The sequence below is a fragment of the Sturnira hondurensis genome, unplaced genomic scaffold (assembly GCF_014824575.4).
Source record: "Sturnira hondurensis isolate 20B ecotype Veracruz unplaced genomic scaffold, ASM1482457v3 Scaffold0009776, whole genome shotgun sequence".
Lineage (NCBI taxonomy): Eukaryota > Metazoa > Chordata > Mammalia > Chiroptera > Phyllostomidae > Sturnira > Sturnira hondurensis.
In genome coordinates this window covers 513,673-540,490 of record NW_028082407.1, presented here as the reverse complement: position 1 = coordinate 540,490, position 26,818 = coordinate 513,673, and the positions used below count along the sequence as shown (strand labels likewise).

General features: G+C 45.8%; 1 protein-coding gene across 4 annotated transcripts in view; it reads left to right on the top strand.

Moving 5' to 3' along the window:
* The window catches only part of MAPK9 (mitogen-activated protein kinase 9), a 45,648-nt gene extending 19,117 nt beyond the window's left edge, over nucleotides 1-26,531 (top strand). Inside the window, exons 3-12 of one of the 4 annotated variants that reach the window (XM_037058030.1) lie at nucleotides 3,186-3,315; nucleotides 5,435-5,493; nucleotides 7,929-8,067; nucleotides 14,568-14,733; nucleotides 16,047-16,118; nucleotides 19,904-20,086; nucleotides 21,278-21,402; nucleotides 23,309-23,372; nucleotides 24,572-24,643; nucleotides 25,938-26,531. In XM_037058030.1, coding sequence (XP_036913925.1) covers nucleotides 3,186-3,315; nucleotides 5,435-5,493; nucleotides 7,929-8,067; nucleotides 14,568-14,733; nucleotides 16,047-16,118; nucleotides 19,904-20,086; nucleotides 21,278-21,402; nucleotides 23,309-23,372; nucleotides 24,572-24,643; nucleotides 25,938-26,080 — 1,153 coding nt within the window. In that variant the 3' untranslated portion in view covers nucleotides 26,081-26,531. Of the gene's footprint in view, nucleotides 1-3,185; nucleotides 3,316-5,434; nucleotides 5,494-7,928; nucleotides 8,068-14,567; nucleotides 14,734-15,645; nucleotides 15,718-16,046; nucleotides 16,119-19,903; nucleotides 20,087-21,277; nucleotides 21,403-23,308; nucleotides 23,373-23,484; nucleotides 24,511-24,571; nucleotides 24,644-25,932 lie in introns of those variants that run through there. The other 3 variants (XM_037058031.1, XM_037058032.1, XM_037058033.1) reach the window with 3 other exon arrangements.
* Nucleotides 26,532-26,818: the final 287 nt, after the last annotated feature.

The following is a 26,818-nucleotide window of genomic DNA, read 5'->3' as shown; positions in this document are numbered from 1 at the left end:
CCCGTAAAACTCTTGGAAGAAAACATAGGGGGAAACTTCGTGACTCTGGATCCTCAGAAATGGCACCAGAAGCACGAGCAATAAAAGAAACACATGGGACTTCATCAAGTTGTGCAACGAGGGGCACTATCGTGAGAGGGAGAAAACCACCTACGAAATGGGAGAGTATTCACAGGTAGGGTATCTCATAAGAGTCTAGTATCCAGAATACATAAAGAACTTTTACAACTCAACAACAAAAAGAAAAACAGTAAAAAAAAAAAAGGCAAAGGATTTGAATAGGCCTTTTCCTCGAAGAAGACACACAAATAGCCAATAAACACATGGAAAGGCGCTTGGTCATTAGTCATTTGGGAAATGTGAATCAAAACCGCAACGGGACACCACTTCACACCCACCAGGATGACCATAATCAAAACCCGAATAACAAATGTTGACAAAGACGTGAAGAAATTAGAACCCTGTACATTGCTGGTGAGAATATAGACTGGTGCAGCTGCTTGTGGAAAACATTTTGAGGTTCCTTGACAGGTTACATTTAAAATTACCATATGGCCCATTAAATGCTCCTAGATAAATACCCAAAAGAATTAGAAACAATTGTTTAAACAGAGACTTGTACACAGATGTTTATAGCAGCACTATTTGCAGTAGCCAAAAGGTAAAAAAAAGCCCAAATGTCCATCAGTGGACGAAGAGACACACAGAGTGTGTAATATACATATGTGGAAGATTAATCACAGAAAGGAATGAAGCCCTGATCCATGCTGCAACGTGGGTGGTCCTTAAAACCCTGCCAAGGGAAAGGAGCCAGGCACGAAAGGTGGCATGAGTCCATGGGTGTGAAGTACCCAAAGCAGGGAATCCATAGAGGCAGTCCACAGGGGCGGGAGGGAAGGAGTCCTGGGGAGCACATGCTTACTGGGTGTGGGGTTTCTATCTGAGGTGCTGGGACCCTTTGGCGTTCACATTGACATAGTGATTGACGGTACAAGATTGTGAATGCGTCGAACAGCACTGAGTTGTTCACTTTAAAATGGTTAATTTTATGTCTGTGTGAATCTTATCTCCATAAAATTATTTTTAAAAAATAAACTGGAAGTTACCTTAAACTAAGTATATTTGTCATTTTTAATGGATATATAACTCCTAATACTATACAATTATATATAATGATATTTTCATGCTATATTATGTATAAAACAATGTTGTGATTTTCTTTTAGTAGCTTAAGTTATATATTGACAGAATATTTACAGTAATTTTACTTACCTCTCAATACTCCTATTTTCATTTAAATGATTTTCTAATTGGTATTGTCACATCCTAAGTGAGAAACACAGAAGACTTAATTATAGAGAGTTATCAGGTTTGGCGGTAGAAGCCAGACATTTGGAGGAAAGAGAGTAGGGAGCTGGAGGAAAAGGACGTGGACTAGAAATCTCATCTTACACACCGGGGAGTCAAGAGGGTCCTTGGAGGTTGATGGAACAGAAGTTCGGGCATGTGATTTAAAGTTACACGGGTAACAGACAGAAAACTGTACTTGAAAAATAATTAAATAAAAAAATTGGGAAAAACAAGAAATAAAGATTTTAAAAATATTTTTATTAATAAATAAATAAATAAATACAATCTTTTAAAAAGTTAAAAAAAAAAGTTACACGGGTAACAAGGAAGAGCTGAAAATAACACAAGAGCAAAGACCTGGGAGGAGTTGAGGTTTCCAGAAAGTGACTAAATTCTCTGTTTTTATAATGGGGAATGAATAGATAATTTCTCAAGCTGATAGATGAGGAAATAGTGATAAAAGTATGTTCATTGGAATGTAGAAGTGACTGCAAGAAGTGAGACTGGGAAGGTAGCCACCACTGGGGTGGAAGCCAGGAGCAGGGAAGTGTGTGTCTGCTCTGCAGCTCAGAGTTGGTCCGTTTAGCTCATTTCAGACGGAAATGAGACCAAAAAAGATGTGTCTTTTGTCATGTTTCTGAGCCTGAGAAATATAGGTACAAATATACATGTATATGAGTACATTAATTATTGTTTTGTTTCACAAGTAGATTTTTCTTTAACATTTTATGTTAAAGAAAAATAATAACATAACATAATTCATGTGAATAATGCATTTATGTAGGGACATGTGAATTTACCTATGTGTAAACATGTACACACAATGTGAACTGAACTAGAGAAAAAATGATTCCGGGGTTCATGAAGTTTCTAACCGTTCTTAACCAAATGCTTCAGCCTTCAATTTAAAAGCAGGTTGAATTAAAGTTAGGGAATTTTGGCAAAAACACACTATTCAAGAATTGAGTAAGTGTGAGCCATATTGTAAACTGAGTAGGATAAAGAAATAGAAACAGTACTCTAGATGTTGCTCGTGTTTCCAGGTGGTCCTTGGCAGCTCGCAGCCCCTGATGGAGAGCCAAAAAATAGTCAAATAACTCGAATGGTGCTATTAGAACTCATTTGAAATTAGAACAAAATGTGCAGTTGGTCCACTCAGTTTTTTCTGTCTGTCTTTCCTCTTTCTAGGGAAATGAACCAGTTTCAACTAGGAACTGGAGATGGTAGAAACACAGGTTCTAGAAGATTCTATGGTTACTATACTAGTATGAGGCAGTTTCTTGTAGAATTTTATATGTAGCAATTACTTACATTAGGGATTTTGTATCTTGGAGTTTACCATGAGCTGAGATTTTTGGCTTCTGTTTTTAGATTCTTTCTGGGAAAAACACACTCAATCAAAACTTAAGTTTATTGTTTTCTTCCATGAGCTCAACCATTCCCTCCACTGTGATATATTCTGAAAGATAGTTTATCCTGTGATAACCAGGGGCTTTGTTCCAATTTACTGGCATATTTAAACTGAATATTTCATTTCTTGATGTTACATGCTGTGCGTTAAATTCCTTGATTCTGAATGTAGTTATCTCAGCTAATACGGTGAGAAGCCTGAATGCCCAGGACTGCCGAGCCCTGTCTCTGCGGGGCGGCGGTCTGCCCCGTACCCTGAGCCAGTTCACCTGGCTCTCCACGCACAGAAGTCCCGCAGGTGGAAACAAGCAGAAAGATTTTTCCTTGTTTGTTACTCATTAAAAAGGATCATGCTTTGTACATACTGCATTGTTGTATTTTCAAAATCATTCTAATGGATTGCTGGTTATATTTCCTAATTATAGTGCTGCTTTTGATACAGTTCTTGGGATAAATGTTGCAGTCAAGAAACTAAGCCGGCCTTTTCAAAATCAAACTCATGCAAAGAGAGCTTATCGTGAACTTGTGCTCCTAAAATGTGTCAATCATAAAAATGTAAGTTATGTCTGTATTTCTTCAGTATACTTGAATGCAGTTAGTGGTGTGATAATCCTGTGGGTCACATTGAATCCAGACCTAGGGTAACCTAGTGTTAAAAATAACCATTTAGCCCTGGCTGGGGAGGCTTAGCAGATTGAGCGCTGGTCTCTGAGCGTTCTTTCATAGCCTTACCACGTTATAAATCCTGAAATGTTGCGTCAGGAAGGGCCTTTAAAGGCAGATCCCCCTTGTGACCTCTTCTTGTCGTGGCGGGTGATTGAGGTTACTCTTAATGTTTTGACGTTTATGCTGGGTCTTTGTGGTGAACCGTTCTTTTGAGTCTGTGCTTTCAGTTCGTTTTTAATTTCTCTGAAGCATGCTTTATTTTACTTACTTATTTTTAAAAATTGTTTTCAGGCTACAAAAATATGCTTATTATTTTTAAAAGTTCAAACCACGTGAACAAGAAAGCAAAATCCTTGACTTCCATCCTGCACAGATCCCTGTCATTGACACTTTGGTGAGCATCATGGTGCACACGTGAGCTCCCACACACATGAACAAGACCAACTCCATGACTGTGCATCCTGCCCTTTGCCCCCAGGGAATGCCTCTGGGTCTCACATAGGTTAATGAATGTAGACAGAAACCATTTTTTAAATGTCTTCCTGGGACAGACGCACAGTCATTTATTTAACCTGTTATCACCTGTTACTGGAGTTGTAGGTCGTCTCCAGTTTTTCCTTGGATGCTCCAGATATGAGCATCCCCTCACACACATCTTTACTCACTCATCCAGCTGAATTTCTTGACCACGAGTGCTGAGCCCAAAAGTGTGCACACTTCTGACTTCAATACATGCTGGCAAATTCACCTCAAGGAAGACTGTCAGCTATGTGCTTTCATTGAGAGTATTACCACTGTTTAACAGTCTGGCAGATGAGCAAAGACGTGTTTTATTTGTGAGGTTAAATTTCTTCCCTTTTATTTCATTTGAGAGTTTTCTTCCATGGCCTCTGTCCATTTTTCTCCTGGGCTGTTGGCCTCTTCCACAGGCACTACAGGAGACCTTCGTGTGGGTCAACCTGCTGACCCTCACTTTTTCTTTTCCATTTGACTTTGCTCAGGTTGCCTTTGCCCTACCAATTTTATTTTTGTTGGGTTGATTAATAGAATCAAATCTCTTAGATTTCCTGCCATGCTGACAAAAGGCTTTTCTATACCAGGATTACAGAAATGTGTGTCCACATTTTATGCTTTTGTGACTTGGGCTTAAATCTTTGTTCCATTCCAAGTTTACCTTGGTGTAAAGAAAGATTGAAGAGTAGAGCCAGTTATACTTTTTCCTTGGCTGGCCAGCCACCCCAGTTCTGTCTGCTGAGTGATTTCCCTCTCCTGAGGTCATTTGAAATGGTTGAGGATGCACATTTGATGCCCAAGCAGCACTGGGGCCGCGTCTAGAATGCTCTGAGGCATTTCATCTTTCTTATACCAGAGATACGAGCTCAGCCTTCATATTTCAAAACTTTTTAGAAATTTGCACATAGTATTTAAATTTTCAAAGTTAGCATATTGCTTTATTTTGTGTTTTTTCTGCCCATAATTTCTACTTTATGTTCAGAGTTAGAAAGACATTAAGGGTGAGAATTCTTCAAAATAAATTCTTTTTAAAAAATATTTTACTTATTTATTTTTAGAGAGCGGGGAAGGGAAGGAGGAAGAGAGGGAGAGAAACATCAATCTGTGGTTGCCTCTTACACGCCCCCCACTGGGGACCTGGCCTGCAACCCAGGCATGTGCCCTGACTGGGAATCGAACCAGTGACCCTTTGGTTCACAGCCCATGCTCAATCCACTGAGCTACGCCAGCCAGGGCAATAATAAATTCTTAATAATAAAATAATAAATTAGGGACACCCAGAAGTGATTTGATTTAAAAGTACATCTTATTTCCAAGGTGAGAATCCTGATCATCTAACTTTTTTCAAATACCATGTAATAGAATGGTTTTGTTAAAAATATTGATAATAACAATAAATAATGAGCTCTGCTGTAGTTTTTCCAATTTTGATATATTAAACTTAACTTTTAGGGTCTTCTGACATTCTGAGGTTTAACTATTTTTTTCTTTTCAGATAATTAGTTTGTTAAATGTGTTTACACCACAAAAAACTCTCGAGGAATTTCAAGACGTGTAAGTACCCTTTCTTTGTAGTAACACACCGCACCAAAGACTGAACGTCTAGAAACAAAGTCGCTGCTTCTTTACTTGTGAGAGTGACTGCGCTCGTTTTCTTTTCTTCCTTTGGACAACAGTACATGCTTAATGCTCCCTTAGCCGCTTTTCTCTGTGGAGGAGAGCTCTTAGGGAAACGGATAATAATCTCCAACCGTCTGCGCCTAGATGGCGCTCATCTCCTGACCAGATGCGGGATGACTGGAAACAGTACTTCAGAGCAGACAGTGACTGTTAATGCCACTGATTTGCTTTACCGAAATATAAAAATATTTTTCTCCAGTTCCTCAAAAGCCAGGATCGTAGGGTTCAGATGTTTACAATTATTATTTGAAATACTTAAGCGTTAAATATTGTGCATCTCCAAAATCTGAAATAGAATTATTTTACTAACAAATGAAATATGAATTTATTCTAAATTTATTGGTGTATTCCTTCACCCAACAAATATTTGATGGCCAGCCCTGTGTTTGCACTCTCTTAGACTTGGCATACTTTATTAACTAAAACAAGAAAAACATCTCTTTTATTACTTAAGAATTGCTGGTGGTCCCTCTCCTTCCTAAAGCATGCAGGAATGCCAGGGAAGAGAGAGAATCAGCATAAGAAGTACGGAGACAGGGACAATGTCACATATTGGGACTTGGCCATGCCGCGGAAGTGGAGCTGGGCCGGGGGATCCAAAGTGCTGGGGGTTAAGAGTCAGATTGGAGTTTTAAGTAGGAGGGCTGGGGTTGGGGAAAGACCTCCCTGGATTGGTGACATTTGAAGAAAGCCTTGGGGGAGGTGAGTCCTGCAGGTAGTTAGGGGGAGACCGGCTTGAGATAGGAGAACAGGCAGTGCAAAGGAGCAGAAGTAGAAGGAGCAGAAGTAGGAGCACGCCTGACGTGCTCTGAGAGCAGCAGGCAGCCAGTGGGCTGGAGTGTGGGGAGCAGAGGAGAAGGGATGGGGCCAGGCACTGTTCGCCTTCCAGACCCTGGAAGGATTTCCTTTTATTCAAAGGCAAGTGAGTAAGACTTTCAGCAGAGGGAGGAGCTTACCTGACTTCCATTTTTAAAGAATAACTTTGGTTTCTAGGTTTTGAGAACCTGCCATAAGTTGTAGGGACACAGACCACCAGTTGGGCAGTGACTGCAGCAATTCAGGGGAGAGGCTACGTGGCTTCGTTTAGACCAGAGGGGTACTAATGTGGGTCGAGGGGTGAGACTGGGTGCTGACAGTGTTCGGAAGGTGGAACCGCGCGCTCCCTCTGAGGACGTGTGCTGAGAGAGCGGGAGGCACCGGGCATGGCTCCCGGAGCTCAGCCCGAGCCGAGGGTGAAAATGCTCTCAACCGAGGTGGGGAGGCTGAGGGGAGAGCACGCACGGGTGCACGTGGGAGCTCTGCCCTGGACGGGACTTCGAGGTGTCTGTTGGGCCCTCGAGTGGAACCGTGAAGTGGGAGTTAGGTAAATGAGCCTGGAGAGAGGTGTGAGTTGAAGTACGAATATGTAGTTGGTGGTCTGTCGATGGTATTTAAAGCCTTGAGACCAGAGGCCTGAGGAGATTGCCAAGACTGTCCCAGACACGGAGGCCAAGCACCAAGCCCCGACGTGCCACAGGCAAGACACAGGGCAAGAGAAGGTCACTGTCCATCAGGACTTAGCAACGTGGGAGTCACTGGGGGTCTTGAGGAAGGTTTCAGCAGGGTGAGGGGCAAAAGCCTAATCAAAGCGGGAGCAAGGGAAAGTGGGGGAAGAATCGGAAATGGTGAGCATAGACACCTCTTTGGGGAGCTTTGCTTACAAAGGGAATAAAAAAGGGGGGCAGAGTAGCTGTTAGGGAATATGAGGTCAAGTCTTTTTTATTAATTTATTTCTCAATTACCAATAATATGCAATACCATGTTAGTTTCAGGGGTACAACACCATGATCAGACATTATATAACTTTGGAAGTTATGCCCTGATAAGTCTACTGCCCACCTGGCACTGTATCTGTTCCAGTATTGCTCAGTATTCCTTCTACATCTCAGGAATCAGGTTTTCTTAATATGAGAGAAATAACAGCAGGCTTCTATACTGGTAAGAATGATTACATAGTAAAAAAGTTAAGGTATAGGAGAACTTGGATGTGTGAGATTCAATTTACTATGACATAAAAAATGTTTTTAACTTGAAAGACATTGAGTTGCTAGTTGTCTTTTTTTATTTAAAAAACTTTTACAAAGTTCCATTGTACATTTGCTTCTTTTTAAGATACCTTATAAAATGTTTAGAGAAAAGTTATTTTACTTTAGCCAGTGCATTGACTAGGAAGTAAGCTATTACTGTTTCATAAAGACTCTGGTTTAATAGCCATAAAGGAATTTTGGATGATTTTTATGTGTACATGGCTGGTCTTTTTTTCCCCTCAGGTATTTGGTTATGGAATTAATGGACGCTAACTTATGTCAGGTTATTCACATGGAGTTGGACCACGAGAGAATGTCCTACCTTCTTTACCAGATGCTCTGTGGTATCAAACACCTTCATTCAGCCGGTATCATTCATCGAGTAAGTAGTGATGCCATATTCATTTTATTTTTAAAGATTTATTTATTTATTTATCTTTAGAAGGTCAGGGAAGGAGAGAGGGAGAGAAATATCAATGTATGGTTGCCTCTCGTGCGTCCCCTGCTGGGAACTGACCTGCAACCCAGGCATGTGCTCTGACTGGGAATCAAACCACGATCCTTTGGTTCGCAGGTCCACGCTCAATCCACTGAGCTACACCAGCCAGGGCTCATTTTATTTTTAAATCACAATCGTTTGTTGTCAAAATCTTCCAAACACAAAATAACTTATTTTTTTGTGAAGTATACTTTATTGATTATGGTATTACAGTTGTCCCAAATTTTTCTCCCTTGTATCCCCCTCAACCCTGCAACCCCCCCTCCAGCATTCCCCCCACACCCTTAGTTCATGTCCATGGGCTGTACATATAAATTCTTTGGCTTCTCCGTTTCCTATGCTATTCTTAACCTCCCCCTGTCTATTTTGTACCCACTATTATGCTTCTTATTCCCTGTACCTTTTTAAAATTTATTTTTATTTTTATTTCTTAAATATATTTTATTGATTAGGTCATTACAGTTGTCCCATTCCCCCCTTCATTCCCCCCTTCATTCCCATCTACCCTGCACACCACTTCTCACCCACATTCCCCCCTTTAGTTCATATCCATGTGTCATAAGTTCTTTAGCTTCTACATCTCCCACACTACTTTTGCCCTCCCCCTATTTTCTCCCCACCGTCTATGCTACTTATTCTCTGTACCTTCTCCTCCCTTCTCCTCCTCCCACTCCCCTGTTGCTAACCTTTCATGTGATCTCTTCCATTTCTATGGCTCCACTCCTGTTTTAGCTGTCTACTTAGTTTGCTTTTGTTTTAGGTGTGGTTGTTAATAACTGTGAGTTTGCTGTCCTTTCATTGTTCATATTGTTTATCTTCTTCTTCTTAGATAAGTCCCTTTAACATTTCATAAAATAAGGGCTTGGTGACGATGAATTCCTTGAACTTGACCTTATCTGAGAAGCACTTTATCTGCCCTTCCATTCTAAATGAAAGCTTTGCTGTATAGAGCAATCTTGGATGTAGGTCCTTGCCTTTCATGACTTGGAATACTTCTTTCCAGGCCCTTCTTGCCTATAAGGTCTCTTTTGAGAAATCAGCTGACAGTCTGATGGGAACTCCTTTGTAGGTAACTGTCTCCTTTTCGCTTGCTGCTAGGATTCTCTCCTTCATTTGAATCGTGGGTAATGTAATTATGATGTGCCTTAGTGTGTTCCTCCTTGGGTCCGACTTCTTTGGGACTCTCTGAACTTCCTGGATTTCCTGGAAGTCTGTTTCCTTTGCCAGATTGGGGAAGTTCCCCTTTATTATTTGTTCAAGTAACATTTCCACTTGTTGCTCTTCTTCTTCCCCTTCTGGTACCCCTATAATTCAGATGTTGGAACATTTAAAAATGTCCTGGAGGTTCCTAAGCCTCTCCTCATTTTTTTTTTGAATTCTTGTTTCTTCATTCTGTGCTGGTTGAATGTTTCTTCCTTCTGGTCCACTCCATTGATTTGAGTTTGAGTTTTCTTTCCATCACTGTTGGTTCCCTGTGCATTTTCCTTCATTTTGCTTAATGTAGCCTTCATTTTTTCATCTAATTTGTGACCAAATTAACCAGTTCTGTGAGCATCGTGATCACCAGTGTTTTGAATTGTGTACCTGATAGGTTGGCTATCTCTTGGCTTCTTAAAAGTATTGTCTCTGGGGCTATGATTTGTTCTGATTGAGCCATTTTTGGTGAGGTCGAGCCTGTTACCTATGAGGGGCGGAGCCTTAGGTGTTCACCAGGGTGGGGCAACCCAGTCACTTGGTTGTGAGGCTGTATGTGGAGGCACGGTCAGAGAGGGAGCAGTGGCGCTTGTTCCACGCTCTTGGATTTCAGTCCCCTCTGCCACTTCCCACAAGCGGGCACCTTTTCCATTGGTGCTTTTAGGCTTTATTTCCTGTTGCTGAGGCCCTGGGTCATGCAGTCTGTCTCACTACCCGTTTTTGCCTAGTTTATCTGCACTCGAATGGGTGACCATAGTCAGCACTGCGCCACCTGCACTCCCAGGTCTGGCAGCCACTGCCTTTTCCTGCCACAATCCCTCTCCACTGGCCGCTGACTCCGCCCCTCTTACTGGTCTGGTTAAGTGGTTATCGGACTTCCATACAGTTCAGTTTTCTGTCTGTTCTGGTCATGTTTTTGTTTCTAAATCTTTGTTGTCCTTAATTTTGGTTGTGCGAGGAGGCACAGTGTTTCCACCTATGCCTCCATCTTGGCCGGAAGTTCCAGAACTTAATTTAAAAAAAAATATGTCAGTGTTGACAAGCCACATAAACTATGGGATTGTGTGGAGTTTCCAAACATGGTTGAGATCAGAAGACGTGTTCGCCCGGTTGGCCTGGGCACACGTGGGCCCAGCAGATGCAGGGCAGTGCCCGGCGCTCAGCCCCACACTGCAGAAAAGTAGGACAGAGAACGCCCATGTGCTGTTACCCATATTCGCCTGTTACTGTTCTTGCAGTATTTGAAATCCCATTTTTGATTAATCAAGGGATTAGATTTGGGATGGGGGAAAATTAGAGGCCAAGTAGTAGATGATACAGGAGTTTGAGGAATCCTGTGTAAACGATGGCCCGCATATCTGTTTCTTCTATTGAAACGTTCTGCCACTCCAGCACCTGCCCGGGCGGGCCTCTTGGCTGGACTAAGACTGGAGAACAGTTGCCTGCACTGTCAGGAAGTAACAGTTAAAACCCAGGGAGATTCAGTGGAATTTTCTAAGCTGGTTGTGTGAGTTTTTATTTTTTTGACTTGTATTGCTGTATAAGCAAAGCACCATGATAGAAGTTTTGAAACAACTAAAATGCTGAGTGAGATTAGAGGTAGAAACAATATAATTTTATTGGAATCATTTATAGCATTCTCTAAATTATTACCATCTTAATTCTGTTCACAGACTCTTTAGATATTATATTTCAACATCAAGAAATTGTCGTTTCTTGGAACTAAATCTGTATGCAGAGAGAGACAGTGAGATAAGAACAATGAAGCTTATCTGTACAGAGAAAAACAGATTTTCGATGGTGCAGTAGACCCACTAGATGCCGGGAAAGGTTGGTCCCATCACAGCTGCTGAATGGCGGTCTCCGTGGTGGCAGAGCCCACCCACTCAGAGAGGGCCCAGCCCTTGACCCTGTCATGAGCCTCAGGTCTGCAACTTGAGGCCAGCGTGTGGGAGGCATCCCTGCTCCTCCCAGGGCCTGTCCAGGCCTGGCAGACTCACTGAGGAGCACTTGACTCCTGACCGGGGAGCAGTTTTGTAAAATGAAGCCTCTGCTGCCACCCAGCGTTCAGTTAACATAATACAAATTCTGTTGAGTCTGCATTCAAAAGAATACTTTTTAAAATTAAAAATGAAGATTTCCCAACGTACTTTGTACTTGCCTTCCTAAAGTTTTCATAGATATTTATACAAATTAAGGCATCCTTAATATCTCTTAAGTACATTTTATATTAAATTCATGCTTTGGAATAAGTGCCCAGATTATTATGTTAAGGCTTATTAATTTTGTAAAAGGCAAGGGTTTGCCTTGTTTCCTCCCCCTCGAGCCCAGAGATTTGTGGGAAAGCACCATTGTCCAGTGCTGGGACCTGGTGAGAGCTGCCGCCAACAGGGGCCAGTGTTAGGGGTGTGCAGACCCTGCAGCTCAGGCCCACAGCTGCTGGCCAGAGGGCAGCTACGGTCTGAAGGTGGTGCACGGAAACCCGAGAAGACCTGAGCAGACAGTTCCGTGGGCCAGCTCTCCATCCCGCTCCCACCCTGTGATGCTGACCAGGCTTCCCACCTGCGAAAGTGCCACATGCTCCTGTGGGAGAGGCAGATAAAACAAAACTGAAAGGCCCTGTGTGCCCACCTCACCCCTCTTTCAGGTCCGGAGAGGTAAGGAAGTGAGATTAACCTTTAGTCTGCTAACCCACCCATCCTTTGTTTGGGTGCAGTGCCAGGCACTCAGGCTCACACTGTCCGTCAGTGCCGGGCACTCAGGCTCACACTGACCGTCAGTGCCAGGCACTCAGGTTCACACTCTCGGTCAGTGCCAGGCACTCATTCACATTTTCAGTTTTGCTCAGTAAGATGGCTTTACACCTGTGTAAAGTTTTAGTTATTTAAAAATAAATCATAATCCCACCACTTTTTACTTTACGTAATTTGAAAAGTTAAAAGAAACGGAAGTCCCCGAGCACTACACTGCCACCTAAAGGTAGCCTGTGCCAGGCGGGGTGTTCCCTCCTCACTTCCTACAGATGCAGACTTCCTACAAAAGCTGAAACCGGTGTATCCGTTTATACTTACGTCTTTCTTAACTTGTGTTTCAAAAATGCGTTCATCTTGTACATAATTGTCCTCAACTTGTTGAATTACCTGGTTGATTTGTTTTTTATTTTAATCAAGGGTCAAATAGTTCTACGAATGTTTATTTAAAAAAGAGCAGAGTCCCCAACTCCTCCTTCATTTTTCTCTCTCCCCAGAAGCAAGCTCTTTCACTTCTTTTAGCTGTTGTTTTAGTGTTTATCTCTGTATGTTGAAATTGTACGATTAGATCTCTATTTGTCGACTTTTTAAAAAATTTGAAGTGTAAGGTTACTGGTGTGGTTTTCTTTCACCAACCATAACCCTCACCTGTCCGGTCCCCTGACCTCCCAGGAGTGTAGCTGGGTTTGGATTAGAGCCCATTGTGGTTTTCGTCATGGTGACCAGTCAGTGCTTTTCACAGGCTGCACCCCTCACCCACGCCCTCCCTGAGCCTCACACCAACGGGTCTGTTGGTCCTGAGTCTGAGTCTCATATCTGGACGGTTGATTGCAGTTTTTCTAGGTGATGAGAATGAAGTCCTCCAGGACAACTAAGTCAGAATTTCTGTTTAAAACAGGGCTCACACATAGGTATACAAGTGTCCCCAATACCCCCAGAGAAGAAACCCAAGAGCACATGGTACCCACTGCTGGAAGCTTGGCTCTGGGTTAGAATGGAACAGTATCTTTGAGATTTTAGACAGTTGTAGAAGTCAGCATACACTGTTCAGGGCCCACTTCTGATGACTCAAAACAAAACCCCAAACAGCTACTTCGAGAGAACATGCACATTCTAAAAGGCCAAACATTGTATCTGGGAGAAGGGATGACTGAACTCATGACCCTCAAGAACACAGGACAGTCGCCTTGAATATAGGCGACTGGCAAGGTGAGGCTTTTTCCTGTGTAAAGGATCATCGTCTCCCCACCACTCCAAAGAAGCCCAGCGAGTAACTGCGGGGCAGGGCCCCGACAAGCACGGGAGTGACTGCAGGTCCCCGAGCAGCTGCACAGTGGAGGTGCCCAGTGTGCCGGCCCCTCCGCACGCCTGGCCCTCAGTTTGTCTTTTACTAATGTGACGCGCTTGCTCGTGTTTCCAAGCTGCTTTATATGCCAGTCCCAACGGGGAAAGCCTGGTGGGGAGCAAAGCCAAAGCATACAACCCAAGAAGTGGTCAAAGCCAAGGTTTCCACATGACACCTCCCTCTTCTCCCAAGGGACCAGTGCCTGCCAAGGCCTGGGTCATGCGTGCAGCAGGTCTGCGTGCAGCAGGTCTGCACCCAGCACGAGAGGACCAGGGAGCACTCCCTCCATGCAGCTCTTTGCTGTGGGATCCCTGTAGGGGTGTTCGTGCTGCCCACCCGGGGGTGAGGTCCTACGTTAGCCAAGCAGTTTGGGGTGATTTTCAACATCCGTGAGGAGGTTCTGAGGCTGCCGGCTGAGGAGGTGCTCAAACGCAGTGCTGGTTAGCGCTGCAGCAGCTGTCGGACCAGCCACCGTCACGGCACTGCCGCTTGGTGCCAGGCGTAGCCAGTCCAGCAGCCGCCCACCCGCACATCCTTCCCAGCCCATCTGTCCCTGCTGGGGGTGCCCCTAGGACAGAGTTCCAGCACTGATTGCTGGGCCTGCTGTTAAACTGTACTTTCCACGGAATGGGCTGATCTCAGTCTTGAACTGGAGGAGATTCCCATCTCTCACTGCCCTCTCCTCCTCCTGCTCAGGAGCCAGCGCCCCCATGGCTGCCAGGTTCACCGTGCCTGCGGTCCAGAGTCCGGGTGGCATGGCCCCTACCCACTGGCAGCCTGTGCCTTACGGACCCCTGGCTCTCAGCCCAGCCAGCTCCACCTCACAAGGTTTTAAGCAAAGATAGATCATTAAGGTTTCCACATGGGGGTGAGGGCTACCATCTGACCTCTTTAGGTGTCCGTGTATTCATTTCAGTTGGAGAGTAGGATTTTCCCACATTGTTTCCAAAGGCCAGGGTTCCGTTCTCACTCCCTCCTCCAGCAGCACCGTCAGGCACTTCAGTGGTCACAGACCCCTTAGTCCTTGCCCACGTGAGGTGGTTTGTTTAGCAGGCTTTGATTCATTTTATTCACTTAAGCCATTTCTATCCCAGGACTTGAAACCTAGCAACATCGTCGTAAAGTCAGACTGCACCCTGAAGATCCTGGACTTCGGCCTGGCCCGGACGGCGTGCACCAACTTCATGATGACCCCGTACGTGGTGACGCGGTACTACCGGGCGCCCGAAGTCATCCTGGGCATGGGCTACAAAGAGAACGGTGAGTGCCCGCGGAGCCGGGAGAGGCCGAGGCATCTCCAGATGGGGCCGTGGTCGTCCTAGTCCTGTCTCTTTCCTGTGAGGTGCGTGGAATACAAGCTGGGGACTGTTACCCACAGATTATCACAGTCCACGTGTAAGAAATCGTTAATTCTTTATTTCCATTAGGTAGAGGCATGCCCTTTTGAAGTTAATGTTTTTGAGTATTTATTGAAGTGAAACATACTTACAGGAAAGTCTGCAGATTTCCCGTGTGCGCTCCGTGGGAGCGCAGCCACAGGCCAGCACCCGCCCAGCCCCCCAGGTCTCAGCCCCAAGGGAAGCCTGTACCCTGATTTCTAGCACCATTGATCAGTGTTGCTTATCTTTGAACTTAACCCAAACAGAATAATGCATGTTCTTTGTGCATAAAATCGATGTATTTTTTAAACATCAAAACCTATTTTAGCAATATCAGAGCTCTTTCAAACTTAGCTTCTCACAAATTTGTCAAAAAGAAAGCCAAACGTTTGCCTGAGTCAGGAAGCGAGTTTTGCTTCGGGTTGACTTAGCTGTTCTGTAACCTGCGCACCCACCCTGAGAGACCCCGCCCTGTGGGCTTCTCTTGTGTCCTGTGGAAGGGAGAGAAGATTCCTGGACACCTCCCCCTGCCCCCCCCCCCACCCTGCAGCAGGGGCATCAAACAGCCTCTGCCTGCTGCCTAAGGCCCGGGCAGGAACGCGGGCCCAGGAAGGCAAGCCTGCCTCTGTGAGGCCCCACTGACACCACCAGGCGGCTTAGGAAAGGGTCTTTTAGGAGGTGTGAGTGTTTGCAAAAGCTCCCCTTAACCAGTGGGGTCTGTGTTTGTGTGGGAGGGGCTTTGAGGAAAGAGGTGTGGGCCTGCTGCTGGTTTTAATCACCTGGTGTTTGGTAGTGGACATCTGGTCCGTCGGGTGCATCATGGCAGAAATGGTCCTCCATAAGGTCCTGTTCCCAGGAAGAGACTGTATCCTTCACAGGGAGGCCCTGCCTTGGCCACAGAGCGGGGCAGAGGGGATATGGCCTGAAGCAGCTTTGGGTGGACAGGCACTGCTTGCTCCTAGGGTCTCGGTCATTTTTTAAGCTGTAAAGTTTCAGAATCTTCGGCTCTGAAACCCCAAGTTGCTGCCCACCGACGGCTCCACTGGACGCGGACGACATTCCCGCTGTGTGACGTTCACCCTTAGCGATCGGTTCTTCCACGTTTGTGTGTTTAGCGCACTGTTAGAGTTCCTTTTCCTCACCTTTGCTTTGTTCATGGCACTTTATAATTTCATCATTTCATTTTATTTTCAGTTGACATCTGGTCAGTGGGGTGCATCATGGGCGAGCTGGTGAAAGGTTGTGTGATATTCCAAGGCACTGACCGTATCCTTCCTGGGACCTCCCCGCCGCGCTTCCCTTAAACCCGCGGGCAGCCAGCGCTCAGGGGAGACGGTCCCAAGTCCAGGCTGGGCTCAGGGGGCTTTGTCCTGCTTGTTCCGTTGGCATCACTTCAGCATTTCCTCTTTCACTTGACCACCTCCAGTGATTTTGTTGAGGCTTAGAGTTAAGTTAAACCAATTATAATTAGCTCTTAATTTTATCAAAAGTGGCTTATTCGAAACTTATTTACTGTTTTATTAATGTATTCTGATATAAATGCACTGTTTATGCACTGTTTAAATACTACTGTTTATGTAGTTCATTCAATTAATTCAACTAGGCAAGTTGCTATCTAAATCTAACAGGCCAGTATTACTGCGTCATTAAATTAATATACTGTTTTGTTAATTATCCATGTACTTAAAATACTTTCCCCAAAGAGCTGAAGCACACGACACACAACCTAATTGAAAAAGATCAAAGAGAAAGTGTGTGAGGAACAATATATGGTGAATTTCCTTGTTTGTGACTCTGCTGACATTTTATAGAAATTTTTAAAAGACCCCTCAGGTTATATTGTGAGACACTGGGAAGCCTAAATTAATATAAAATGCAGACGAGTTACTTGTGCCCTGGTCAGGAAATCCCGTTCATGCCACAGCACAAAGGAGGAGATGAGGTAACGGCTTCCCTTCCTCGTATTCCTCGTGCTCTTCCATCGTTAGCGTTTTTTACTCAAACATTGTCTTCACGTGCGTCCTCTTTTATTTGTGTTCTTACCACTTAATATTTTCATTAGTCTTTGGTTTTTTGTGTTTTTTCCTTAATGAAAGCTTTAAGTGTCTCAGTTCATTGCCAATTGAAGGTTATTTTTAAAGGAAATCAAGCTGTGTAGTAAATGTTTGTATTTTGCTAAATAATTTTAGTTTTTTATAATTTCGTGAGGGTGGTTTTCTTGTATTGTAAATTCTTCACAGCACAAATTTGGAATGAAAAGATTTTGTTTCTGTGATTTTATTTACCTTCCTTTACATTTTTCACATCACAGGTTTTATGTGAAGTTAAATACAACATTTTATTTTGTTCTAGTAAAATTTCTAGCAGTTTTCCATAGCCTTCCTTAGACTCACTTGTTTCAAACTGTAAGGAGGGCTGGAACTTGCAAATAAAGTCAATTAGAAAGGGAACAGTTGACATTCTAAAGACACATAGTATGGAAGTAGCTATTTAAATTCAGGTTGTCTCAGTTCTTACTCATTTTGTGCCTTTTCTTTTTGTATTAAGAAATATTCTTTTCAAAAAGTATAAAAATGAAAAATATGGGTATTTTTGAGTACATTACTAATTTAAAATTCCTGCTTTACATATTAATATCTTGCAGTGTCAGTAATTAATAGTTATATGATATGTGGAAGGTCACTTAATGTCATTCTCAGAACACACATGGAGATTAACATAATTTTCCAAAGATAACTTTGCTGATTTTTCATATATTAGATTAAGAATTACTACTAGGATAGGAAAAGGTTCCAGAAACCGGAGTGCAGTTCCATAGATCACTTTAGATTCGTGGCCGGGGTAAAAGAGGAGGGGCTCCCGCCCTGACGCGGTCCCTGACAAAGAGGAAGCTGTGGCCAGGCCGCTGTGCGCCGTCTGCGTCCCTGAGAAGCCAAGGCCGCTCTTTAACCCCCGGCCTCTCTGTGGTGTCAAACAGCATAGTGGCGCCTTCACACACCCAGGACACCAGCCAGGCAGGTCAGGACTGTCCTCCCGTTGCCCAGCCCCCTGTACTTTGTAGACATGGCCGTTTATCATGAACCTGTTGGCAGCGAGAATGGCACCAGGTGTAGGGCTGGTGGGATCAGACCCGACCTCGACCTCGGTTCAGCAGCCTCCGTCCTTGAGTTCTGGCTGGGAAGGAATTCAGAGCCACAACTCAAACTGTAAAAGAAAGCTTCTGTAGAAAGTCACAGAGGTGGAAGGAGTGAGTGGTGAGAGGAATGGGCTCGGGAAACAAGTAACAGGCGAAAGAAGGGCCCTTGGCGCTCAAGCCAGAGAAAGGTAAATGTAGCCACCTGGAGGGAAGAGGCGGGGAGGGGAGAGACACCCGGTGCTCCAAGGAGGGGCAGCAATCGTGCCAGGTGCTCTGTCCTCAGGCCCTTAAGGGTGGAGATTTTAGGGGAGGTCCCGGGGAGGATGCCAGTATAACAGTCATCAGTGTCCAGGTGTGTCCTTTCAGCATCCTCGCCTCCACTGACTGGCAGGTGCCAGGGCAGGGGGTCCTGAGGCAGCCACGGTGTCGCTTGTCTGGTTTCCTGCTTTTCTGGGCCTGGAGCTGAAACACAACCCAGACCTGGATGCAATTGGTGCAGGTCAGGACCTCACTGTCCTGGGGCTCACTGCTGTAGGGCTGTTCTCCAGCCTCCTTGTGTGTGCCCATCTAAGGGGTCTGACCCGCATGGCTGGGGACATGTCAGGGGAGGAGAGGTCAGGGGACCAGTAATGTTACAGGGGAGGAAAGGCCACCCTGGGGGTGAGGTCCCTGCTTTCCCAGTTTTGCTAGGCACCTGGGGCTTTCCATCCTGGTGACCTTCTGCACCTGGCCCATCGTCCTTGTGCTGGTCCAACTGCTGACCACAGGTCCAGTAGCTGTTTATTGAGCACCCACCTGTCCCTAGGCTTCCATCTGACTTTCAGTAGGAAAGGGTGGCCCAGCTGCTAAGCTGAGGGTCAGGCCTGTGAGGTCAAGGGCTGGAGACCACCAGGGTGGCAGGGGGTTGGGATGGGCGGAGAGGTCTGAAACACATATCTGTTTTGAAGGACAGCCTTGTTGGGGTCTGAGGCATCTGTCAGACCCTGGAGATGGTTAGAGCTGAGCTCAGGAAGGAGGCAAGGGGTGGAGAAATAAACAGGGGTGGTCAGTCTGCTGTGCTGAGTAAAGCCAGGACGCTGGCAAGGAAGGTGAGAGAGAGAGTGAAGAATGGGGTCGCGCCCTGGGGTGGCAGAAAGAAGAGGAGCTGGAAAGGAAGCAGAGGCCCCTCCCAGAGAGGGGCCCCCCTTCCCCACCCCACCCCTGACCTCCGCCAGGAGAGGCCGGGTATGGGGAGGTGCCAAGGGGAGCGACGTGATGCCAGCAGAAGGGTGAGACGTAAGGGGTGGTCACTGGCAGCCTTAATGGGCCAGTTTTCATGGAGTGATGGGGGAAAAAGCTGACAAGAGGACTTTTAAGAGAGAGAGACGCTGGGAATTAGAGATACAGGTACAGACAACTCTTGCTTGTTTGTTTTTCTCTGCATGTGGGAGTGGCAGCTAAGCGGCAGGTGTGGGCCCTGCCTCTCGGGGCTCCGCTTCCCCGGCTGTGAGCCGAGGGGGTCCCGTAGGTCTCCCCACTTCAGGGGTTTGAGGTCTGACATGGCTGTAGTGTGAAAACTGGGTTCAGCTTGCTTATGTAATTACCGTCTAATTTCACATATAAGCATTTCTGTCATAGTTATTCTTCAGTTACAAGATAACTAATTTGACCTGGAATGGGAAGGCATACAGACCTCATTGTGTTGATTTAGTAAAGATGAAGAGTGTAAGAGTTTTGTTTCTTTTTTTTTTTTTAATGATCTAAACTTGGACACTCAAACCTTATTTGAATATTATTTTAAAGTGACCCAGTGGGGTGGCCTAGTTGCTTACTTGTTGGCAGGTATAAATATAACTAATTTTTTTTTTAATGATGCTGCGTCATGTAATCGGAATATAAGGCATCTCAGTTGTATTTTCCTCAAGAGACTCCTCAGATATTGATCAGTGGAATAAAGTGATTGAGCAGTTAGGAACGCCATCTGCAGATTTCATGAAGAAACTCCAGCCGACAGTGAGGAATTATGTAGAAAACAGACCAAAGTATCCAGGAATCAAATTTGAAGAACTCTTCCCAGATTGGATATTCCCATCAGAATCGGAACGAGACAAGATTAAAAGTAAGCTACCCTCTTTTCTTATACTAACTTTCATAGTCTGGGTAAAGCGTTCATTTCCCATGTTTGCGTTCTAAAACCTAGGAACATCGGAGACACAGTAGGTGAAACCCTCGAGTAAAAGCCATTTACAGGCCAGCACAAAGGCGTTCTGGAGAGAAAGCTTCACGACCTAGAAGTTTTGTCCTCAATAAAATGCTTTAACTAAAGCCTTTGGCCAAAATGAAGATACTCCCACCAGCCTGGAAGGCCCACATGTTAATTACAGCAATTGTGCTTTACAAGTTTTCAGGCTGACAGAATGCTCCCCTGGAGACCTAGCCCAGTGTGGAGTCGGAAACCATGTGGTGGTAGTTCCAACAAAGAAGGTCCCTTCCCTTGTGTCCATCAGTGACGTGCGGGTTAAGGGAGAATGGGCGCACTCCCCACATGCAGGTTACCTGCCCCTCAGTCAGAAAAGCCCCATTTCTCCTTTGCCTGTGTCAACTTGAATGGCCAAGACCTATGTGAGCCTCGTATGTAACCAAGTTATTGAACTCGTTGGTTTTTTCTAACTATTGTACTAATCTCTAGATTTTTTGAAAGTGAATGTTAACAACATTTGTGTACAGGTGGGCAGAGCAGAGGCATCTGTGAAGTGTTCTGTACTGTATGAGCGTGAGGTTACTGTGGGATGTGTGAGGGCTGCTCTACATCAGAAGGAAGTGCTTGCTGGTGTTCCCTGCCCTGGCCCGGGCCACGCAGCCGGGGCCCTGTCCTTCTCACCCAGGTCTGGGAGCTAAAACCACACTTGAAAGCCCAGTTTCTAGTGAAAGGGGCTACTCCACTTACCCCCTTTTTTTAAGTTTATTTATTTATTTTCAGAGAGAGGGAAACATCAGTGTGTCACTGCCTTTTGTGCACCCCCTGCTGGGGACCTGGCCCACAACACAGGCATGTGCCCTGGCTGCGAATTGAACCCGCAGCCCTTTGGCTTGCGGGCCGGCACTCAGTCCACTGAGCCACACCAGCCAGGGCCACTTTACTTCTTCTTAAAGCAAAAGGCTCTATTGATCTTGAGCCAGTCAAGAAACTGTCAGAGTTAATGCATCTTTGTTCCATCTGTGCCGTCATGTGAAGTGCCTTATTGTGCAGTTTTAAGATAAACAGCGCTAGTTACTAATCTAATCGTTTGTTTTCACTCTTTCACTCTAGCCAGTCAAGCCAGAGACCTGCTGTCAAAAATGCTGGTGATAGACCCTGACAGGAGGATCTCCGTGGACGAGGCCCTGCGCCACCCCTACATCGCCGTGTGGTACGACCCTGCCGAAGCAGAAGCGGTGAGCGGCTGTGGGGGGCTGACGGGGTCTGAATGGCCACGTAAGGACGGCAAGTCCTGGGCTTCAGAGGACCACCATGAGGCCATGTGACAGGGGCCACAGCCCTTTGGGACACTCGTTCTGGGGCTGCAGCTCCAAGTTCCTCAGGAGTGCACGAGCTCGTGCTGTGGCAGTACAATCGCATTCTTGGATGCAGGGCTGACATGCAGCCGTCATGTCACCATCTCTGAGCCTCCATTGTGCACCTGGCTTTGGTGCCATCATCTGGTTTACACCCGTCAGGCTAGGAAACCTGTGGAAAATCCTGGAGTGTTTGTGCCTCCCGGGGCTCCTGCGGGGGGAGGGCTGCGCTGTGCTCTGCTCAGGTGTTCCTGCGCTCTCCCCACGGCGCTCCGCTCTGGGAGTCTATTGCTGTGAGTTCTGTAGTGCACATTTGGGTGTCTGGGCCTGAGGATTCAATCACCATTTCAAACTGTTTTATGTGAACAGAGTCTGACACATCAACATGTGACTTGTAAGCACATTTTGGAGTGGTGTGCAGGTGGCAGGTGTTGAGCTGGGAGTCCTGCAGGGAGGACTGTGCGTCTGGCCCACACCCCACCTGCCGTGTGTCCCAGCGCAGCACTGTCCGGGCCAGTCAGCAGGAAGCAGCTGTGAGGGCTCATGTTGTAGCTACATCGGGGCAGCTACATTCAGGCTGTTTTGAGGTTATGTGATTGGATAGAGGACCGTAATAACTCCATTTTTTTGGTAATTTTTTCTTAATTATTTTGCTGTGTGTAATGCACACTTTTTTGCCCGAATTTTTTAGGGAAAAATAAGGGTGTGCATTATACATGGGTACTAATTCCATATCTATATAAAAGTTTTTAGCCCTGACTGGTGTGGCTCAGTGGATTGATCACAGGCGAACCAAAGGGTCACTGGTTCGCTTCCCAGTCAGGGCACGTGCCTGAGTTGCAGGCCAGGTCCCCAGTAGGGGGTGTGGGAGAGGCAACCACACATGGATGTTTCTCTCCCTCCCTATCTCCCTCCCTTCCCCTCTGTCTAAAACTAAAATAAAATTTTAAATGGTTTTAATTCTCTTATTTATGCATATGCATTAAAAGTGTAAGTCTAGAAAGCAGTAACAGTATCCATATACAAAATAATACACTGGAATACGATAATCAGTTTTCTTTCTAAACATAAATAAATAAATAATTAAAAAATTAAAGCAAATGTTTTTTTCCTGAAAGTTTGGGCCAAGCGCATGGGTGCATGTTATACATAGGAGCTCATTAAACACGGCAAAAGGCGGTGCTTTGACTCTAAAACTGGTATATCACACTTACGGAGAAACCTTTCATGAGCCACATTTGAAAGAAACTACTGTATTTTGCCATGTATAATGCTCACTTCTTTGTCCAAATTTTTGAGGGAAAATAATAAGGACATACATTATTCATGGGTAGTGTTAATTCTGTATCTATATAAATGGTTTTATTTCTTGTATTTATGCTAATGTGTTCAAATTATAATTCTAGAAAGCAGTAATAATATCTGTATGCAAAGTAATATCCTGAAATATTATCATTGGTTTTCCTTCTAAACATAAATAAATAAATAATTGAATTAAAGGGTTAAAAGAAAGATTTTTCCTGGCAGTTTGGGCCAAAAACCTGAGTGTGCATTACACACGCCAGATATGGTACTCCCCGTGTATAATTCATGGTTATGGGAATCAGCACCACCATGTACAATACATCCTTATTTCCCCTCACAAATTTGGGCAAAAAAGTGCCTATTATACACGGCAAAATACGTCATGTCATAAACATATAAGAAGTCTTCCAAGTGATTCCACCTTTTTTTCATGCCTCATTATTTTGTGAACTGTTGACTTTACATGTAATTTAATTTTTAGCCACCACCTCAAATTTATGACGCCCAGTTGGAAGAAAGAGAACATGCCATTGAAGAGTGGAAAGGTAAGCGCAAGCTTACTAATTCTGGTCCTCACTGAGGACGTGCCCTGATGCCCCGGGAAGGGGCAGCTTTCACGCTTCAGGCCACTGTCCCCTCTGTCTCCTCGCTCCCCAGGAGAAAGAGCTTGAAGGTAACAGAATTAGAGAGGAACTGTTTGTTAGTAGCTTCAGAAGAGAATTCCACGTGGCCTGACATGAGCAAATCCTGGTTGGCAAACTAAACACAGTAATGATACCACACTTACCTTGATAACGTGATGCAAAATGTCAAGGAATCCGAATTTTCACGTCCCCGAGAGGCAGGTGGGGGGCCTTCCCTGGGGCCTCCCTGGGAGCTTCTGCTGCATTTATACATCAGAATTGGATGTGTGTTTTAAAACAGAATTTGGACAAAATTGGGGATCACAGGTATGCAAATAATTTGTACTACCAGTATAAGATTAACCAAGCAAACCAGCAATAAAGAGAGTTTTTCACTGAAAGATGCTTTTTCACTGAAGATGAGAGTCGGGTAACTGAGCACTGTGGTCACATGGAAGCAGTAGCAGCCCCTCCTGGGGCCCCCACCCAGGGGCCAGGGGGCCCGTGACTGCACCCACTCTCAGCAAGGCCTGCGCCCCACGATGCGTGCAGAAGCCTGGCTCCTTTCAGTTCATGAATACTGAACTTTCAAGGACCCCTAGTAACGTACTTAACTGGTGATTGCTTGTCTCATAAATGAAAACTGAGGAAAACCGAGGCTGAAGTCAAGAAAAAAGTTAGGTATTTGGATTAATTTCTGGCCAGTCTGGAGAGGCGTCCAGCCCCTGTGGGTGCTGGTCACATGTGAAGAAGAAACCACAGTAATGATGGAGAGAAACGTGCAAGTGGGCGTGAGGACATCCAACACTCAGAGATGTTCTGTAAGAGCCCCCTTGCTAGTTCTCTTCCTCCCCACCCCTCCTCCCCGTCCTGTGTAAAAACCCCTGCATGGACCCAGAACACCTACATTTTTGGCGACCTTAATGTTGTTTGGTTGAAAGGGTGTAATCGGTCAAAATATAGATAGTTGGCTCCAGGCAGACTGTCTTTACAAACGGACTGTGTGTCACAACGAGAAGTGACAGGGCGCAGTGCCCAGGAGCGGCTCCCATGGGCCTAGGGGCGGGGCTCAGCCACTGCGGGAGGCTGACAGAGCCTTTCCCTTGCACTTGTGTTTGCAGAGCTGATTTACAAAGAAGTAATGGACTGGGAAGAAAGAAGCAAGAACGGCGTTGTCAAAGATCAGCCTTCAGGTTAGTCCTTGCTTTCAGAGCACAAGCACATCCCCCACCCCACCCCGACCCCCGGCCAGCTCGAGCAGCGCTGGACTTGGAAATTCCTGCTGGGAGTCCGGCTCCCCCATGTGGGTTTGTCCTGGGGGAGGCGGCTGACGTTGTTCTGAGCGGCCAGGCAGTGAGCGAACCTGGTTACAAACCTTTTGTTCATCCTTGCAGTAGCTGCTGTCCCCTCCATTTGTAGATGAGGAGACTTGAGTTTAAAGCCTTTTCCATGTGCATGTCCCACTTTGTACTGCCCCCACCCAGCTAAACAAGAAAATTAATGCGAACGTAGGTACAGTGGAATTGGTTTTCTTTTGAGAAAATGGTTCACACAGTTACCCATCCGTCCTTGAGCTTCCCAGTGGGAGCAGCTGATGGACAGCGAGCTGACTGTGTGGCTCCTGAGACAGTGAGCCTGTGGCGTTCGTGCCTGTGCACAGGTGCTGCCTGCCTGGTGACTGGGGCTCTGCAGCCAGAGCTGCTCCCTCAGCTCCCATTCCTGGGCCACGAGGGTACGAGCTCCTCATGCCGATGTTTCCGTCCAGCCTGACCCGGGCCAGCCTCTGGCCACCCTGCACCTCCTGCACCTCCTCAGGGGTCCAGGAGCCTCCTGGGAGCTGGGCCCATGTCTCAGGCCCAAGATACCAGCCTCTGCAGCATGGGAGTTGCACCTGTGCCCAGACCAGACCAGAATGCGGAGAGAGGAAACAGGACCATTTCATTTGCCTCCAAATGTCAGTTCTGCAAATTTCTAGAACAAAAACAGTGAAGAGGCCACTGCATTTTTCCTTGTCTATTTGCACACAGCCCTTATTTTAGAAGGCGGGCTATCGCAGGAAGGTTCCCCAAAGGTTGGTGCTGTTTTTCCTGGGCTCAGTGTTTGAAATTATCATGAAAATGTCCAATGGTGTTCAAATCTTGTTTGGGCTTAAGCCTTTTGAGATATTGATAATTTTAGGGTAAATCCAGCAATTTTCTTTGACACCCTCTTTAAACCAGCAGGCACTGTTAAGTAGTTAACATGATTGCACATGAGTACACGTAGATGCCTGGCCACAGGGAGGAAAAGGGGCACGTCGCAGGGAGAGAGATCTTTTGTGATTTCGGGCCTCGAGACAGACTCCAGGAAACACTCCCAACCTGCCGCCAACTGACTTCCCACTGACACAGATGCCTGGGACAGAGCAGGCAGTGCCGTGGCCGCACCGCCCAGCTCTGCCGCGGGGTTGTGCATCAGGTTTCATTACGTTTGCTTTTCTTAGCACAGATGCAGCCGTAAGCAGCGCCGCCTCGCCTTCCCAGTCGTCCTCCATCAACGACATCTCGTCCATGTCCACCGAGCAGACGCTGGCCTCCGACACCGACAGCAGCCTCGACGCCTCCACGGGGCCCCTCGAAGGCTGTCGATGATGCGGGAGGCACGGCGAGCTCGTCATCCGTGGGGAACTCTTGCCTCCACAGGCCCGCGGTGCCCAGGAGCTGACGGAACCAAATAGACACAGTCCGTGTTCTGCATGTGAGAAACCCAGGGCCCCGCCCTGCCCAGTCCTCATAGCATCGCCTGCCTAGGGTGTAATGTGAAGCAGGTCGTGTCTGAAGAGATTTTGTTCACGGTCATTTCAGGTGAGCGTCAGAGTGGATGAATTGTTTTTAAGTCGTACGGTGATCGTCGTGACGATTTCTCATCCTCAGTCACTGTTGGGACTTCTATGCATGTGACCACAAATGCTTGCTCCAACTTGCCATCTGTCACTTGGGAAATCAGTATTTAAATGCCCAATAGTCTTCCAGGTAGTGCCGCTTCTAGAATTATCTCCTAATCCTCTTAAGTACTTGGCGCTCTGTCGAGAAAAAAAATAGATGTGCGTGTATTAATTGGCCACCATCCTATTATCATGTCTCACCTTTTATGGTATGATTTATTCTATCTTTTGTATTTCAGAAGGAATATAATTAAATCTATTTAATAAATAAAGAATAGAACTTTTAAAAAGCGTGTCGTGTTTGGGGCTGAGACTGATCTCTGCTGAAACCACGACACACGTGCACACGCGTCCTCGCCCAGTCGTCACAGTCCGGGGGCTGCCCTCCAGCTTTACTGTGTGATAAAGTTTCGAGTTGTGTTTCGTGCTGCATAAGACATGTGCA